This window comes from Battus philenor, unplaced genomic scaffold (assembly GCF_028537555.1).
Source record: "Battus philenor isolate CCGP_79_NKW_IND1 unplaced genomic scaffold, ilBatPhil1.0.hap1 SCAF_19, whole genome shotgun sequence".
NCBI lineage: Eukaryota > Metazoa > Arthropoda > Insecta > Lepidoptera > Papilionidae > Battus > Battus philenor.
Genome location: NW_027181681.1, coordinates 1,754,433 through 1,774,941, shown reverse-complemented (window position 1 = coordinate 1,774,941; position 20,509 = coordinate 1,754,433). Strand labels below are relative to the sequence as shown.

Below are 20,509 nucleotides of genomic sequence, written 5' to 3'. Positions count from 1 at the left end.
TCGCTTTGTTTATTAGTGTTTCTTATTTTCATCTCCTTAATCAAAATATTGTATGCAATGTTGTTATAACTGGAAGCTATCTTTCAACTCTGTTACTATCTTTAACATTAAGAATGAGGAGTATGCTAAAGCAATGGTGTTGCTCTTTATTAAAACTTTATGAAATATTATTACAGTAAAATTATCAGTATTTTTTTGATTAATCATCAAATAATCTCCGGAAGTTGCTGCATGAGGCAGCATAAGGCAGTTTATTATGGTGATATTTGGCGAAGGCCTATATTTTGCAGTGAACCTCTATCAGCTGACATGAATAGATGAATGAACTTATTTAAAATACTTCACAAAGGTATTCAGAGAAACAGTTCTTGATGAATGAAAAACACCAAACAACTTATGTTATTTTGTCTCAATATTACTAGAGCTATATTTGTGAAAGAATTTTGTATCAAAATTTGATGAACTGGCACCCAAAAACTTAAGATTGATTCAGCAGAATAGTGAGGAACTTTTCAGTATTTCATGTATTACCATGAGTCTGTCAAATTCATGTAGTAAGAGAGGTACAGTGCTTGGGGCTAACAACACTGCAGATATAAGGAGGGCTCTTTGCAATATGTTGGCATTGATCTTAAATTTGAAATGATTATAATAATTCTGCTTTGGAAGGCCAATCCACAGATAAAAATATTGTGAAGTTGTAGTAAATTAAAATGCAAAATATTATTACGTTATTAATTATTTTTGTGTATTATTTTACTCAGTTTCCATAAATTTTGAAAATTCACAGGTTAATTATGACTTTAGAATTCTGAAAGATTTAAGTGACACCATATCGAAACTAATCTGTAATATGCATTCCTGGTCGTTCCGAGCTCAGCGGCTCTCGACTCTAACGGAATGTTGCGTTGGACGATATCCATTGACTGCCGGCGGAGCGTAACGTGTTGATGTTATGTTGCCAGACGTGTCGATGGACCGGTTCGTTAGCGATTGATTGCAGTTATCCCATGTGAATTTGGTTTCAATATTAGTATTGTTTTTTTTCTTTATTTTATTATTGAAAATTATTTTAGGCCAATATTTTTATTTCATATTAATTGTTTCGACATTCTTCGTGATTTCAAAAATAATTTGCGTAATTAAAGTATTTGATTATGGAAATGCTTTTTAGAATTATTTGAGATTAAAATATATTTTTTAACATAATGCAAAAGAGTAGACAATTCGAATGGATAGCTGGAAAAATAGTAATTATTTTTAATATTCAGAATGATTGAGGTGTGTTAAAGCATGTGCCCTTTTCTCCTTAAATAATACAGGCCAAGCGACGGGAAAGCGTTGTACGTGCTCTCATTATTTCTAATCCAATAGACTGTGGGAGTGTAGGTTGCTTTACCGCGAAGTGTGAGCCTGTCGTCCAAGTAATGAAGGAAATATTTGCGCCCAATAATGCAGTGTGGGGCCCACAGGAGGGCAAATCGAAAATGGACTCGACACGCTTTTAATCCTTTTAATTAATATAAAAATTATGTATGTTATATAGAAGGATGTATAAAATTTAAGAAACGTTTACACGTGGCAAAGATAATATAATATTTATTTACTATAAAATAAAATTACGATAAATAATTTAAAAAGAAGTAGACCAATTGATTCTTATGTTTTATTATCACTTTAAAAATTCCTTTACGCTGTGATACGATTTCGTAAAACTTTAAAATTTATTACTTGACAATTCAGAGATAACATATATGAGCATTGTAATACCGTATATAGTTATCTATGATAGTTACTGACTTTCTAAAGCTAAGAGAAGTACCTAGGTGTCTTAAGTAACGAAGATTAGAGTTCTGTAATATGGATGTATTTCGATTTTTAAAAAACTCGACGTAAAAGAAAGAAGATCGCAGAAGATAGGAACATCGCATCACTCATGGACAACGAGGAGAGTCACGGGACCTTTCTAGAGTATTGAAGAAGACTCAAATGATATACCATTGTAAGGCAAAAAAAAGTGTATGAATCTGTGATAAATGTAAATAAAATAGGAAATGAATAAAATGTAAATGTAAGAATAAAGCAAATAAAAAAATTAAAATTAAGCAAAACAACAAAATGTAAACCTGTTGTATTCTGGCGGGAAGGAGACGAAAGTGAGGTGATGAATGAAAGAAAGCCGTTGAGTAGGGTGATATTAAAAACTGTGAATTTTTTTTTGTAAATAATGGCCCATGTGTGCCTGGGACGGGGAGTACGAGAGACCCTAAAAAAATAAAAAAAATATGTTATCGTATCGATATTACATGACTCTCGTAATGAGGACTCAATATAACGTTTGGTGGTGCAAGGCAAAGTGGAAGGCAAGCGATCTCGTGAACGATGTCCAAGGAGATGGATAGACAACTTCGAAACTTTCACTTATAAGTCAGTAAATGAATGCTCACACTCCGCCAAACAGAGCTGGATGGCAAGGTATAGGGAGAGCAGCGGGGGGGGCATCAGAACTGACCAGGGCATGACCACGACCACTAACAAGAGTCCACGACTGAGAAGAAAGAAGAATATTTATATGTTCTATTTCGTTGAACAAAATTGAGAAGTTTATGACGGTTGGGTGGTTTTATTTGCCATGAGACGATTCATATGTTATTAAAATCAATACACCCACATACGCCGTGGCATATACATACGCACGCAATTTATGCATCCATAGGTAAAAATATATCAAAAGTTATTGAGAGAAATTTGTCAGCATCAACGGTCTTCAAATGGCGGAAGGTATACGCAAGAGTCCCTCGATCTTGGTTATTAAATAAGTGGTTCCACCAGCCATAAGACTTCCACTGCTGGGCATAGATCTTCCCTATAGATTTTCGATAGCACCGGTTGGAAGCGGCCCAAGTTCAGCGTCTTCCTAGGACCTTAATCAGGTCGTCTATCCACCCTGTGGGGGGAAAATTAACTTTAGTATTTCGTTGCAGGTAGCCCAACAAGACTGAACAATGAATCTCATAGGTGCATGCATGACCCTGGCTGCGATACGCATATGCACGGGACAGGATTACGCCACGCCCACTTATAACCCAGACCCAGCGAACCCCACAAACGAGTACTACAACACCAACAATCAATACGACAACCCGTATGATCCAAATCGGAGATACACAAACCGCAACCCATATGAATTGAACAACCAGTATGGACAGTACGAGAACCGGAACGAACAGAGTTACGGACAGAATCCGTACAGTCCGGACAACACGCCCAGACCGAACTGGGACTCCAGCAGGAGTTTCAGCACCTACAAGGGCTCGGAGTTGGAACATGACAGCGTCATCATTAATGAAGCGTGAGTATACATATATATCTATGCATCAATAACTTGTGGTATCAGACTGTTCTTTAGGTGATGATTTTTTTTAAGGCACCCGTTTATAGGGATCTCTGGGGGACCGTTTGTTTAACCCTTTCCTTACCGCAGTACCTTCCGCCGAAGTGACGCTACTGTACCGGACAGCGCGCCGCGAAGTGTGCACATTGTATGGCGGTAGGCTGATGTTGGAATTTTCTCATTTAAGTGTTACATATTTAAAGATTCTACTGGTATCTTAATTAAAAATGGAAATTAAGATATTACTTAGTAATTTATTGAGCTGTGATAAATATTAAAACAGTGATCTACACATAAGCACATAATACAAGGTAGAAGCCGGCTAACTCCGGCGCGAGTAACGAAAGGGTTAAATATAAATAATTTTTTCATTTTATTTTTCAATTTCTTCTTTCATACTTCTTAAGTTCTTATTATTCTGTCTTTTAACATTATTAGGATTCCTTCAAAGTCTTTCATCCCTCATCTCCATGCCCAAGGACTTATTTTCTAACTAAGAAAGGAACTAATATCTAGCTTAGAACGGTCTAACATCTCCTGAGGATGCCCCGTGGAGGGGTGAAACACGTGTAGAGTAGATCAACGGTGGTAGTTGTGTTTCGCATTGTTTACCGCACGCGCATTTATCAGCGGGCTGGCGGGCGGTGCACTTCATTGCACGACTACTGCTGCATAGCGGAAGTAGCTATATATTGGTCCCTTTCTTGGTTAGGATGGACTTCCGCGAGGTAACGCCTGATTCTATTAGATACTTATTTTCTAGATTGATTTATTTTTCTTATAAATTTACAATGATTTTTTAGATACTTATTTTTAATTTCTTATATTCTTTTATGATTGATAATTCTTATTATTTAAACATTTTTGGTTTCTCACACGACCTATTTCAATTTAAGTCACATATTGATTGCCTATTAAACTATCTTCCTGAAGTACCCCAAGCAAGTGTGCTGATATAAAAACTTTACATAGGCGAATGTATAGCACATTTAAATCTAATATATAAAATTCTCGTGTCACGGTGTTCGAACTTGAACTCCTCCGAAACGGCTTGACCGATTTTTACCAAATTTTACATGCGTATTCAGTATGTCTAAGAATCGGCTACTATCTATTTTCCATACCCCTAAGTGATAAGGGTGGTCCACCCCTAAATTTTATTTTTAATTTTTTAGACAATTTTTTTGATTTTTATTTTATTATGATACAGCATACAAAAATACATACAAACCTAAATTTTCACCCCTCTACGATCAACCCTTATCTTACATTTGTTAGTTAAAAACTTTAATTTTTTTTTGCAAAACAACGTTTGCGGGATCAGCTAGTATAATGTAAAGATAATATAGTAACCAAAGCATTTAAAATTGTTTAACGTAGACTTAGAGTCTGAAGATATTGGCTTTTCGCATTGCAGAGGTCGATCAGTGTGAAGCAGTGTTTAAAACCAAACGATACTAAATTCAAAATATACCTTTCAGCACATACTTCATAGTAGCTTCCCGCATGGTGCGACCGGGTCAGATATATAAAATATCCGCGAACATACTGCGCGCGCGGCTGCAGATGACCATCCGAGCGTCGATCTCGCGGAACGGTGTCGAAATCGCAGACGTCAGCGAGAAGGTCAAGGAAGGTGTGCCGGAGATACTGAACATGAGGGTGAGTAACTTTTGTGTATAGTATGACATAAGTACCTATCGGTATTAAAATACGTGTTACAGTTATACAGGGTGATTAGATATGTGAAACTTTATAAGAGTCTGCGAAACTGAGGTTCGAAGTATAAAGCAGAGTTTCCCAAACTTTTTTGTGTCGTAGACCCCTTGCCATGTTTTCTCGTGTTGGGTAGACCCCATACTTACCTGATATTGATTTCCTGTAAATTTATAACTGTGGTAAAGATTTTTACTTCATATGTACTTTTATAAATAATGTAAATGTTTTGATATTATAAGATAGTACGATGTAAGTAAGTAGGTACTATCAGTGTATGTGTTGAGATCCACTATCGTGAACCCCCATTTTCATTTCATGGACCCCAAAATTTTTTTTCGCTGACGTAGACTCCTTGTAGGTTGTCATAGACCCCTAGGGGTCGATATAGACCGCTTTGGGAATCACTGGTATAAAGCATTGTACATTCGTACGAAGGCGGTTTTTTATGGTCCATTCTATTGGGGACCTCTCCTACCCATATCTTATTTTTGGGATATGGACTTTAATTTTCTTTTAATAAGTTTTTCATATAACACCTTTATTTCCGCGCTCTTCTTTCATTCGTCTTATGTTCTTTCGTGTTTTTCCGTTCTTTCTGCATTTCTACTACCTTTCCCTTTTATTCGATCCTTTAGTTCCTCACGTCGTTCCACGATTTTATATTTATTTATCTTTTATTATTTTTACAGATTTTGTTCTATTTACGTTTCTTTTTTTATTTTAATTATTGGCTATTTTACTCTTTACATTTCTACTTTTGTTTCTACGAAAGTGAATTTTCCGTGTAGGAGTAGTGTTGTGAGTGAAATGTAATGTAGTGTGCGAAGCGAGGACTAATCGGCGGTAGGAGGAGGAAGGGGGAGGCGTGCAGACCCCTTCTGACCGCTGTCGTTTTTAGGGGGGCGAATTGGAGGCCACCGATTTCGTATTTTATATAACAATCTCAAATCGCCGCCTTTACGGAATAAAATGACAATCGTGGATATAATTTTTATCTGGTTTTAACCCTTTCATTACCGCAGTACGTTCCGCCGAAATGACGTGTCTGAACCGGACAGCGCGCCGCGATGTGTGCACATTGCATGGCGGTAGGCTGATGTTAGAATTTTCTCATTTGTGTTATATATTTAAAGATTTAAATAAAATATGGATGTTAGGATAATTATTAGTAATTTATTTGGCTGTGATAAATTTTATAACAGGGATCTATACATAAGCCTTCATTACTAGGATGCCGGGTAACTTCGGCCGGTAACGAATGGGTTAAATATCTGCAATCTACGAGATATATGTTATATCTTCAATATATCTTCTCAATTTCTTCCATAATTTTCTGGTTAAATTTATGAAGATAGGCAAAGTTATATTTTATTCTCTCTAAATATAAACAAGGCAAAGTACAAACAAAAAACTTTACTCGAATTCATTCATACATAAAAATAGGTGTACAAGCTATAAAGTGGCGAATTTAATATACGTAACGTAACCATAAATACGAAAAAATACTGTTTTAAATAAAAAAGATCATTGCATTTATCTCATTTAAAGAGCAAACGCAATTCTGAAGATTAAATTGGACAAAAGGGTCATTGCTCCGGACAGTGCAGCCGAGATAGATCTCAGTCCACTAAAGAGAACGGTAAAAGGGGTAGCGTACAATAGCTGAACGAATGGGGTATTAGTCGCATTAATATTTAAACATTAATGCATTTATCCCTTGCTCTATGCTTTATCATGGGTTGATAATAATGTGATTTTAGACGTATCTTTTTTGATTGCGTCTTGAATAATTTTTGTACGGTGTGTTGGGTTATAACCATAAAAGAATGAACGTATAGTTTATTATTTAATGGAATCAGGCGTTATTTTGCGAAAGTCCATCCTAAGTAATAAATAAATGCGCATTTATCAGCGGGCTGGCGGGCGGTGTACTTTGTTGCACGACTATCACTGCATATGCGGAAATGGCTAAATATTGGTTCTTTTTGCTTACTTAGTATAGTTTATTATATGGTACAGTCTATCCGAAAATCAATGTTTGTTCAATAAATAACGTAATGATAATATAGTAAAAGTATAAGTTTTCAAAATTCGAATTGTTACATGTTTAAAATTAATTATAGTTTATTATCTGTGCCTGTAAACTTTTTGCTGCCATATGTTATTGGCCTTTCGCAACCCAATAAAAAAAATCATGCAAAATATGTCAGAGTAATCAATTCATACAGGATGATTAGAAAAATATGTAACAGATTCAAAAAAAAATTTTTTTTAAAAAAAAGGAACAGCAGTTACTCTGTATATGTGTGGATGGGTAAGTATAGGTGTCAAGTTGGAACATGGCCGCAACCAATATGGCGGCGTTGAAGTCGTGCGAGTAATTTAATTTTTTAAATAAATAATTTAAAAATGTACACTTATTCCAAACTTGGGCGTATTGCTTAACGCGTCCCAAAAGAAACTAATATAAGAATGAACTTCCTTTAATAGCATATATCAAGTTTGCTATGAACAACATATATGCTGCAGTTTATTGAAATCCATCAAAAAAACAATTTAACAAATTCCGCGGCTAGTTTTGAATAGTTTCCATTCAGGCCGCTTGGGGCGTATACGACCCACACTTTAAAAATTAAAAAGAATCGTTCAAGACGTATGCTTTACTCTTTCAATACTGCAAACCTATAATTAGCAGAAAAAAGATATAAATTTTAATATGCTTTACGTACGCGCATGCGTGACGTGAAGTTATCTATATTCGACCCTGCAATTCTTTTGTTTAAGAATCCTTTGTTTTTCAATGAGAACTGCAAATGGTCTGAACGAAAAGTGCAGCGGTGGTCGTATACGCCCCACATGGCATGTGTTAATGGTGTATTTAACGTCTTATAGACATTGGTTACTGAAGACTTTACAGATATAAATAACTTATTATAAAATATAAGTCCATTGAGATTTGTTATAAAATATTGTAGTGTGTTTCTACTTTCTATCATTTGGAATTCATGACTTTTAAATATCATCATAATGTTAACCGGAGCACGCACTGCAAGGCATACATTCCCTGAAAATCGCCACGATGTCCGGTCTCACATTACCCGCATCTATACTTTGACAATGTCATCAATCTACATCAGAGTTCCCCAAACTTTTTTGTGTCGTAGACCCCTTGTCATGTTTTTCCGTGTTGGGTAGACCCCCTACTTACCTGATATTGATTTCCTGTAAATTTCTAACTGTAGTGAAGTTCAGTGTTAAAAACTTAAAGTAAAAACACATGTTAATTTATACATTTATTAATTGAATTTAAATTAAAACTACTCAAAATAAAATTTTGTATCTGTTATGTAAAATATACGTAACATTAAATAAACATAAAATCAACTATAAATAAAATAACATAAGCAATAATTTTTTTACTTCATAGGTACTTTTATAAATAATGTAAATATTTTGATATTATAAGATAGTATGATGTAAGTAAATAGGTACTATCAGTGTATGTGTTGGGATCCACTATCGTGGACCCCCAAATTTTTCGCTGACGTAGACCCCTTGCAGGTTGTCGTAGACCCCTAGAGGTCGATATAGACCAGTTTGGGAATCACTGATCTATATCGTAGAATATAGCAGTGCTTCCCAACCCTTTCTGTATCATGACCCACTTAGCCTTTCTAAAATTCTTACACCCCCTTATGGATGGTATATATATACATATATTAGTAAAAGGATTATACTTGTGTCGTATACATTTTCTAATTGCCCCTCTTTATAGTCAAATTCCCCACCTGTAGGGCGTGGGCCCCACGTTTTGAAACACTGATCTATAGTTAATGTCTGTTTGTTCACTAACTAATAAGATGGACAGTTGGTTGAGAAAGAACGTCAAAAAGAAAAATATTAACCCTTTTGTTTTTAGCCAAAAAGAAAGATTTAACCCTTTTGTTACCAACGCCGAAGTTAGACTGCGTCCACTAGACACGCCGTGTGTACCAACAAAAAACAATTCTTCTACAGTATAGTATGCATATGGAAACTAAAATTAAAAACAAAGAAAGTATCACCGCAATAATAATCTACTAAGGTTGACCAAAAGACGTTTTATTTTCAATTTATAAATCAGTAGGAATAAATCGAAGTGGAAGGTGCGTTGTTTGTAGAGCAAATGACAAAGGACCGGATTCTAAATATGGACGTAAAATTCGTAATATGAGCCTACGAGTAGATCCCTGTTTCAAGATTTATCATAGCCAAATAAATTACTAACAATTATCTTAATTTCCATTTTTAATTATTATACCAGTGAAATCTTTAAATATATAACACAAATGAGAAAAATCTAACATCAGATTTGATTTTAAGATTTATCATAGCCAAATAAATTACTAAGAATTATCCTAATTAAGAAAGGACCAATATCTAGCCACTTCCGCACATGCAGTGGTTGTCGCACATGCAGTGGTTGTCGTGCATGAAAGTGCACCGCCCGCCAGCCCGCTCGTAAATGCGCATGCGACAGACAATGCCAACTACACAACCGCCACCGCAAACTCACTCTTTATGCAGTGGTTGTCGTGCATGTTGTCGTACTTTCATCAATGTAACGCCTCATTCCATTAAATATTATCCTAATTATCATTTTTAAATAATATACCAGTAAAATATTTAAATATGTAACACTTGAGAAAATTCGAACATCAGCCTACCGCCATACAATGTGTAAACTTCGCGTTGCGCTCGGTTCAGTAGCGTCACCGGAACGTACTGCGGCAAGGAAAGGGTTAAATATCAGAAATACGATTTTACGGTAAAGCGAAACAATATAATAGAAGGCATATCACGTTGCTAATTAGTTTTCAAAAATCGCGGAAACAAGAAGCGTGCATACTGCGCCCGAGCATAGCTAACAATGGCGATCGGCGGCCGGCGCGAAACTAGCCGAAATTAACCGATGCGCCTGCGCAAGCAAAAAACCGTCGCGTAATGTAGGTGCGATATTTTGCGTTACTAAAGGTACGACTGTTTAGTGTGCGTCTTTTAGGTGGTCACAAATTTTTCGGTCTTTTCCACACGAGCTAAATGCCTTCACTGCCACTCTTTCTCTGCAATTCTTGAACTTGGTTCTTCTCCGGATCGTTTTCCGGGCGACCTTGAATCATCGTATAAAACCCATCGTAGACGATCACGTCTCAGATACATAGATCATCACTGGTAACACACTGTGCCATACGTTCATCTTCAGATATTACGCGTAAAACATAATAGGTTTTATTTATGAAAATTTTATCGTTATAGTGCGCAGTACAATGGTTCATTATGTGACAGAGGTCAGTTCCCCTTTGTCAACTCAACCCTTTGTCCATTGACCTATGGGTCACTTAGTGGCGGTCCTGCTGTCATACACTGTGAGAATAAATCCTAACACGTATTTTGGTTTAACTCGTAAATTTTGTCTTCAAAAAATTAACAAAAAAGTTCCAGTACATAAACTAGACCTTATTTTAGTAAATCTAAAATTAAAAGTACACCTATCCCGCGATTTACACGGTAGATACGTTCCTGAGAAAAACGTGTAAATCGAAAATTAAAAATTTTCAAGTCAAAACCGTGTAAATCGAAAAGCTTGCAAAAAATGCATAATTTTGCTATTTAACAGTTGTGATTTTTTTTTTCAATATTTTTAGGTGTACACAGAAATAAAAATAAATTGCATTGACAAGTTGAAATATTTAATATATTACGGAAACACTATTTTTTTATTTATAATAATCTAAATTATGCACTCACTTTTAATTTACAAATATGGAAAATTAAATCTTTCTGAAACTGTGAAACTTTCACTCAAATACAATTTTCCGTAGATAAAACTTTAATTTTATGCGAAGAAATACAGACACAGTGTGCGTGTGCAGCAAGTCAGCACATAAGCTCGGGATTCCCCGTGAAATATGTACACAGCACACGTGTTCAATCACAGTAGCATAAAAACAAAAAAAAAAAAACTTATTTGAAAAACCGTGTAAAAGCGAAAACGTGTAAAACAAGTACCGTGTAAATCGGGGGATAGGTGTATATTATTGAATTAATCTTAGAGCATTCAAGAGTTTTTAGTTGATAGATATGTGTGGAACTTGGTTGGTTGATATTATAATATATACATTGAAAAATAGTTAAATATCATTTAAAAGAGCAATGTTGAGTTTCTGGCTGGCTTTTGTCAGCGTTCCAAGCCCATTGGTAGCTTACTATTGATAATGTTCAAATAATTGTTCGATTAAAATGTTGATATAAATATTTACCTGAATAAACATTTTTGAATATAAGTTTAGTAATTTTTGTAATTTTTATGAGAAAAGTATGTTTTTGTTTTACTATTCTTGACACAATTGTTACATTTCTTTTCGTTTAACGAAACTTTTAATATATATATTTTTTAATTTTAACAGTCGATTTGGCCGTAGCTAAATTTTAATTGAACTTGGCATTGAAAAGTTTACAAACCGCTATTTGTTGGAAACTTATTGAATCAGTTTAAATGTAGTTATCTTCACTTTACTTGTATATTAGTTATTACTACCAGCTTAACCAACTTTATTTGTCAAACCATTGATTTTTAGATAGTGTGTACTTTAATTAAGAAAAGGACTAATATATAGCTACTTCCGCTATGCAGCAGTTGTCGTACAATGAATGTCAAATGCAAAACACAACTACCACCGTTAATCTACTCTACACGTGTTTCACCCCTCCACGGGGCATTCTCAGGAGATGTTACACCGACCAGTGCCAAACACCGAGTGACCAAGCATTGTTTACCGCACGCGCATTTATCAGCGTGCTGGCGGGCGATACACTTTATCGCACGACTACTGCTGCATAGTGGAAGTAGTATATTAGTTGCTTTCTTAGTTAGGATGGACTTCCTCGAGGTAACGCCTGAATCTATTATATATGTACTATAATTGACAGCAAATGAGCGGATACATTTCACCCCTTTAAAGCTTTCACATCATATATATATATATATATATATATATATATAAACACATGTATTTGTATATATCAGGGCTTCTTAAGCGATGGGTCGCGAACCCAAATGGGGTCGCGTAGCAAAATTCTGGGGTCGAGAGATCTTAATGTCAAATATTTATATATACCATTTTATAACATCACTAGAGTTGACGGAATACTATTGACTTGCAGCGTCTAGACACGCGCATTTGTTGAAGGTTTTAAACTAATATACATACAATGTTATAATTTTTTGTGCAATTTTGAATTTTAGTATTTTGTATGTTTCTAAACGAATTCTAAAACTATATATTTTCATATGTATATGTATATTGTCACCTAATAAATAAATCATCAAAAAATATTAATTTATTTTTCTTTTATATTTGTATATGGGGTCGTCAAGAAATTCGCAATCATAAATGGGGTCGTGAATGACAAAAGTTTAAGAAGCTATGGTATATATATATATATAATCAATCATCCTGTATTGTGTGCAGGTGCCGGCGACGACGGTGGCGGGCGACTACAAGCTGCGGATCGAAGGTCTATATCTGGACGATCCGTTCGGCGGGCGCGCCTTCGTCAACGAAACCCAGCTCACCTTCTCCAATCGCTTCATGACCATCTTCATACAAATGGACAAGCCGGTCTACAAACAGGGACAGACAGGTTAGTTTCAAATGTCATCGGTTCCCGATGTGATCCAGGTGGATCCACTGGGTTATATGGCAGACTGGACAGGAGCTTATGTTGGCGTGATAAAATTTATCATCATAATGTCAGCCGATAGAAGCACTTTTAAAAAAATAGGCCTCCGCCTATAGGCAGCGCCTTCTCGCGACAATGTGGAGTCTTCAGTCCACCTCGAGGGAGTATTGGCCAGAACTAAAATAGGAGTACACATAAATTTATTAAAAATGTTTGGTTGATTTCACTATAGTTCAATAGGTTGATTCAATATAGGAAAATAATATTTTAGCATACTCAGAGACTTGTACTTGTAAATTCTATATTCAGAGGTTCAACCAGTTAAATTTTGCAAGTGGTCTATGAGAAAAAAGTCACGGAACCTATGATCTATATCAAAGTTCCCCAAACTTTTTTGTGTCGTAGACCCCTTGCCATGTTTTTCCGTGTTGGGTAGACCCACTAATTACCTGATATTGATTTCCTGTAAATTTCTAACTGTAGTGAAGTTTAGTGTTAAAAACACACGTTAATTTATACATTTATTGATTGAATTTAAATTAAAACTACTCAAAATAAAATTTTGTATCTGTTATGTAAAATATACGTAACATTAAATGTTTTGATATTATAAGATAGTATGATGTAAGTAAATAGGTACTATCAGTGTATGTGTTGAGATCCATTATCGTGGACCCCCATTTTCATTTCATGGACCCCCAAATTTTTTTTTGCTGACGTAGACTCCTTGCAGGTTGTCATAGAACCCTAGGGGTCGATATAGACCACTTTGGGAATCACTGATCTATATAACATTAATTGAAACCTCTGTGGGTTTCGCATTATTCTGTCAATAAAATTATAATTAATATTGGGTTCTGCTACTCTTTTTTTTTGTTTCGGTGGTGAAATCTTCGGAATGGTCAAGATACACTGCCATTGGGGGGAGGATAGGGTTATGTGGGATTCCTGCCTATTAAAACCCTTCCAGTGAAAAAAATATTTCAATTGTTCACAGTGAAATTCCGCGTGATACCAATAAACACGGAGCTGAAGGCGTTCGGTCGTTCTATAGACGTGTACATACTTGATCCGAGCGGACGCATCATGAAGAGATGGCTATCCAGACAGGTCCGTATATTTATTTATACATATTGTTGAAAATATGAGAAAATTTATAAAATTAGAAAGTGACTACAATCAACGGTGTGATTTTTAATCTTCTGCTAGAACCCCTCTGCAGGTGAAGGCTTCTAGGTTGCCCAATCTTCTCTTGATTTCGCTTTTTGGAACCAATCTGCATCGGCGACTTTAACCCTTAACTTGTCAGATTTTTTTAAAATATTACATTAATACTAGCTGATCCCGCAAACGTTGTTTTGCAAAAAAAATTAAAGTTTTTAATTAACAAATGTAAGATAAGGGTTGATCGTAGAGGGGTGAAAATTTAGGTTTGTATGTATTTTTGTATGCTGTATCATAATAAAATAAAAACCAAAAAAATTGTCTAAAAAATTAAAAATAAAAATTAGGGGTGGACCACCCTTATCACTTAGGGGTATGGAAAATAGATAGTAGCCGATTCTCGGACATACTGAATACGCATATAAAATTTGGTAAAAATCGGTCAAGCCGTTACGGAGGAGTTCATTTTCGAACACCGTGACACGAGAATTTTATATATTAGATTGATACCGCTTGACTTTTAAGACCCAAAGATGCCAACAGAAAAACTGAAGCGTTCGAAAATTAAGAAATTGCCTTAACATTCACATACAAATGATTACTTTGCGTTCGAAATTGATGACACTACTTTTTTTTAATTCTGATGTGTCTCTACAGATACATTATCAAGAAAAGGGTTAATTACGCCATCTTACCATTTTGCGCAGGGTTTTTCTCTCTTTTGAGAAGTTGATCTGTCCACTCCCTAAATTTTTAGTCCATTCCTGATCCTGCATACGTATACATTACCGGCCCGTGGAAAAAAAAATTATAAATCTGGTAAAAATGATATCGGCGATTATTTTTCTATTCGATATGGACAGCGAGATGTATGTTACTACAATACCCGGCGATAAATATTGCACATCGACCTTTAGAAAGTGATAATCTGTTAATTTCGGCTTCGTAGAGCGTTATCTCTGTCGCACACTACCTATGTGACGTTTTGTCAGTCGTGTGAAATTAACCGATTGTCTCTTTCCAAAGAACGATGTGAAATTTTTATCACCGAGTTCTGCAATGTATGTTATATTACAAAAGCTTTTTATTTGGTCAACCGGGCCCGAGTTACACCATTGTCCATCCATTGTTAGTTCAAACTTGATGTGTCTTTGTGTAAGGAGAATTTTATGATTAAAATTACCCTCTGTGTCTGTACAAACAATATGCTATAGGAGTCCAGTCAATGCAAAACATTCCAAGAATTGTATATGACCTATTTAGTATGTGATGTAAGGATTTAAACTTTATTTTCGATATATATATATATTTAGATCCATAATATACATTAAAGGTAAATTAATAATAATATCTTCTCATATAACTCACACACTTACTTTGACATGGATGAATTAATTAGTTTAAAAAGATGTTTTTCCTCCGCCAGCAAAAAGTTATGATATTAATCCTTTTATTAATTTTGTTTACTCTACCCATATTAAATAATAAATGGGTAATAAAACTAAATGAATATTATTAATTATATATGTGAATCTCGTAATTTATAACATATTGTAGCTTTAATGTTGAAATACCTAGTAACAATATGACCATAAACATACATAGTAAGTTTTTATTTATAATTGTTCTACATTTATAATATGTATTATATATTATTTATTATAAGTATACATGTCATATACATATGTATGTTTTGCACATTAATTACCCATTATTTATACTTCCACTGTATCCATACTACGGTTGTCTGTAAGAGATAGATTTATTATTATGAAATTATTTATATATATCCTAGCGTGTACAAAAAAGAATGTTAAATAAATAAAATAAGGTCAAGGTCTTTGCGACGTCTTAGCTACTTTTTACCTACCACTACTAAAATTTCTCTTGCACAGTCACTCCTTCTCCCCATCCTTGATTACGCAGATGTCAGCTATCTAGACCTCACTGAAAACCAACTAAATAAACTTGAGCGCCTTCATAACTTTTGTATTCGCTTCATATTTGGCCTCCGAAAATATGATCATGTTTCGGAATTTCGCGCTAAGCTCAATTGGTTACCAATAAGGCTTCGCCGGAATACTCACATACTTTATTTACTCTATAATATTCTTTTCAATCCACTCACTCCCTCTTATCTCAAATCAAGGTTTCAATTTCTTCGTGATACACATGAGAGGTCTTTGAGATCATCAGATAATCTGGAATTAAAAATACCGGCGCACTCTTCCTCGTTTATGGCCAAATCTTTCACCGCGCAGGCTGTTCGATTGTGGAATGATTTACCGCTGACAATAAGACGTGCCAAGTCACTAACTATTTTTAAGAAAATGGTTAAAAATTATTTTCTAGATCTATGATTATTTATACCTTCATTCAGTACTTTTTCTTCCTCTGTTTCTTTATTTTATCAGAGGCAAGTGCGATCCAAATCAGTTTGATGTTCTTATTTATTATTGTATTATATTTATAATATGTATTAAACCTTTTTTTTTAATTATAAGTATATATGTTACATACGCATGTATGTATGTTTAAGTATGTATGTCTATGTATGTTCATGTATATTTATCTTCATTTGTTTGTGAATATGTATTTTTTTTTCTTTTTGTACACGCGAACTACCCTTTACAAGTACTATTATCTTTTCCTTACTGTGGTTGTCTGTAAGAGATTGCCTTGTGTGATAAGACCGCCCATTGTACTTTTCTGTACATTATTGTATCTGTATATTATGTATCATATCGTGTACAATAAAGAATATTAAATAAATAAATTAAATAAATAAATAAAAACAGTTTATTAAGAATTCAAGATATTAAATATAGCTTTTGTTAGATAATGATATGGTTTATGACGGTCATAAAAAGGCTTAGTATTAGTAAGAGAGCAGTGTAAAGGACTATCCTCATAGTTCAGCTGCGAGATCTAATTAGAAATGAGAAGATCCGTATAGGAACTAATGTCAACAGTGATGAAGAACCCACTGCTGGTGAACCGACGGCATAGTAAAGAAGGAAGTAGCTGGATGCGAGCAGCGCAGAACCTGTCACTGGGAATCTTTAAGGGGGATACCTATGTCTTGCAGGAGGCGTCTATCGGCTGATATGATGATGAAGTTGACCGGTGATGGTCTAGCTGTGTTATTACTTAAATAAAATGTTTTGCACATCTGTCAAGAATGCAAGGTTCAAGATAAGCTGTAAGGTTTTTTTGTATGATTTGTGTGTATGTTGATGTGCCCAAAAAATAAAGTAAAGATAAAAATGACCATTTGAGTTAGAAATTAATCCAGTGTTGCCATATAACTTTTAATTTGGCTTCCTCTTATGTATATTTTTAATTTTTTAAACTATGCCTGATATATTTCAGCCATACTTTTTTGATAGTATTTGTAAAGAATCTAAAGATTGTTATAATATTAAATAAACTATTATTCGCTTATAAACTGATTTACACTTACTTAAAGTTAATAATACAATTATGATGAATTTTGGTAAATTCTATTACATTATTACTACTATACTAAAACTTCTAAACTAAAAAAACTACTACTTTTGTAAAATATTCACAGACATTTACATAGTTATATATAGATATTTTATATTGAGGTTTAATGACCATTATTCGATCTAATGAATTTTTTCACAGTGATAAAAGAATACTTTTAGCTGACAACCAATTTTCAGTTAGAAGCCACCTCAATATCTTGTAAATTATTAAACTCATAATTCTTCATTTTCCAGAGCAACTTCGGTACAGTGAGCCTCCAGTACCAGATGTCCGACCAGCCGCAGTACGGCGAGTGGAGCGTACGGGTGGAGGCGCTCGGCCAGATGGAGGAGTCCCACTTCCTCGTCGAGGAGTACTATCAGACTCGATTCGAGGTATCATTACTGTATAACAACTAAAATTTATATCGCTGAACCATTTTTCATAGCAGCGCAAAAAGAGCAAAAGAGTGAATAAAAACACTCACTCCCTTTTTCTCAAGAGGGGAGCGATAAATGAGAGTGAGAAAGAGAAGAAAGAAAGAGGAGTTAGAAAGAAAGAGTGAGAAAGGGAGACAGAGAGGATGGATGAAATGATTATGACGCTGACATAATATTCATACAGATACATCACAGTCAAGAATGTGGTTCCAGTCTGGGTTTTACAATATAAAAGTTTTTAGATATCAATTTCTCGAGATGGCAATTCAATACGTTTAACACGTCAGTCATCTATGACTGTCACCAAGTTTTATGATCATGCCGCGTCAGTCAATTTATGATTTATTTAAAAAGCCAGATCTACAATACCTATGTTTAATTTTTACCCGCAGGTGAATGTGACGATGCCTGCGTTCTTCTTCAACACTGAGCCGTACATCCACGGGCGTATCATGGCTAACTACACCTCCGGCGCGCCGGTCCGGGGCAACCTGACCCTGAAGGCGACCGTGAGACCCATACCGCAGTACCGGCCGCATTACTTCACCCAGGGACAGTTCAATAACAGGGGACAGCCTGGTGCTTACGGAGCGTACCCCACGAATCAGTACGCCAGAGGTGAGATATTTCATGAAAGGTGTACAGGGTGATTAGTGGTGTTACAATCATCCTGTATTAGACAGTACCACCTACGTCACTGCCACTGACACATCGCGATATCTCCGGAGCCAAAAGCTTAAAGGCCAGAAATTTGTTAGAAATATTCCTTGCAAAGATTAGAGGTCAGCTGAGAATTACGATTTTACATAATTCCAAATCTAAGGGTGTTTATTTAAAAAAATGCCTATTTTCACACTTGGCCGGAAAATTTTGGCAATTTTATTTAAATTATTTAGAATGGATTATTTGAAATCACTCTCACAGAAGGCAGTGTGGGGCACGCGAAGCGGGTGAAGGGACAGTTACAGAATAATACAGGGTGATTAAAATATATATATATGGAGCTATACTTTCATACTTCTAAAACTTACTAGTATATCTAATCATGCTGTGTAAAACAGAACCTTTCACACAAATATACCAAAATGGAAAGTTATTTTTTAATTTTTTGTTTTCTTGTAAATATACTTGTGAAGGAGAGTATAGTAGACTTATTGTGTATTGCAGCGCGTCAGAACTACAATCCTTATTTGTACAACGAGAGCTACATGCAAGAGGAGGAGAACCGCGCGAGTGCTTCACTTGCGCAGCACCTGCCCGGACAGCCCAACCAGCTGGATCAGCCCGACTGGTGGTACGACCCTCAGAAAGTCTACACGAGGCTATTTAACTTTGTGAGTGTCAAATATTTTTCAAATAATTCATCACTAAGAAGTAATTACACATTAAATCGAAAACCATACAGTTTTGAACCGTATGACTAATAGAAGGAAACACTTCTGAAAGTATAGATTATTCCTCTGTAATTTAATACAATCTAATTTGAAGAACATAGCTTAGCTGCGAAATGACGATGGGTCATTATTTATATATTAATTTGGATGGACTACAGTAATATTCAGCGAATCAAAATCAAAGCTCAACATTCATATTTTCACTTCTTCAAGGACGAGAAGTTCCCGTTCTGGATGCCGAAGCCTGATCCCATTCAGCTCGCCACGCAGTACCAGGATAATCCAAACTACAACACGTACACCACCTCCACATATAGCAGTTATTACAACAACCCGTACAACACCAAGTTGCCGTATTTACGATTTGTGAGTACCTCTACTATATTATCATTATATTCTAAGCTTTAAAAGTTTAACACAGCTTTTGTAGAGTGTTAAAGGCTTCTTTATGGTAAATAAGCTCGAATATTCAAGGTGATTGGTTGCAGGTGTACTGTACCTGGCATTCATATTGCACATCATCCTTTGAAAAGAGACAATCGGCTAATTTCGGCTTCGTAGAGCGTTATCTCTGTCGCATGTCTGTGACGTTTTGTCAGGCGTGCAACAGAGATAACGCTCTACGAAGCCGAAATTAGACAGTGTTTCCAAAGGTGGATGTGCAATATTTATCGCCGGGTATTGTAAAAGCTTTAAAGAGATAAATGTGTACCTAATTAGCTGTTAATTATATATGGTGCAACCTATCCAAAAATGAATTATTACAGATTTAAAAAAAATATATTGATAAAAAACGTATTATAAATAATCAAATTACTACATATTGATATTAATTATTGTTTATTATCTGTTCCTGCGGTACAGGCCAATAACGTCTGGCAGTACAAAACTTTGTACTTGTCGAATTTTAATGAGAAAAAAATAATTTAATGTGTGTTACTTGTTTTTAGTTTTATAACTGCATAAAGTAACCAATATCAAAAATGTTGATCGAAAATAGGCATAAAAACTTTTAAAGTTTTTATTATGATATACATGTATATGTTAAATAGTTTATGTTCTTGATAAAACAAAATGTCAGTCGAAAAAATGTACATAGTATACACTTTATTTTGCTTTATAATAAATTTATTTATAAAAAAATTAAATGTCAACAATTTTACTGTGATACCATGTACAAAATT

General features: G+C 35.0%; 1 protein-coding gene across 1 annotated transcript in view; it reads left to right on the top strand.

Moving 5' to 3' along the window:
• Mcr (macroglobulin complement-related) overlaps window positions 1–20,509 on the top strand; it is a 47,538-nt gene that overhangs the window by 3,219 nt on the left and 23,810 nt on the right. The window contains exons 2-9 of the mRNA XM_068763950.1: window positions 2,985–3,352; window positions 4,876–5,056; window positions 12,625–12,796; window positions 13,833–13,945; window positions 17,746–17,886; window positions 18,324–18,549; window positions 19,099–19,265; window positions 19,539–19,691. Of these exons, the coding sequence (XP_068620051.1) occupies window positions 3,006–3,352; window positions 4,876–5,056; window positions 12,625–12,796; window positions 13,833–13,945; window positions 17,746–17,886; window positions 18,324–18,549; window positions 19,099–19,265; window positions 19,539–19,691 (1,500 nt within the window). The 5' untranslated portion in view covers window positions 2,985–3,005. The remainder of the gene's footprint in view (window positions 1–2,984; window positions 3,353–4,875; window positions 5,057–12,624; window positions 12,797–13,832; window positions 13,946–17,745; window positions 17,887–18,323; window positions 18,550–19,098; window positions 19,266–19,538; window positions 19,692–20,509) is intronic.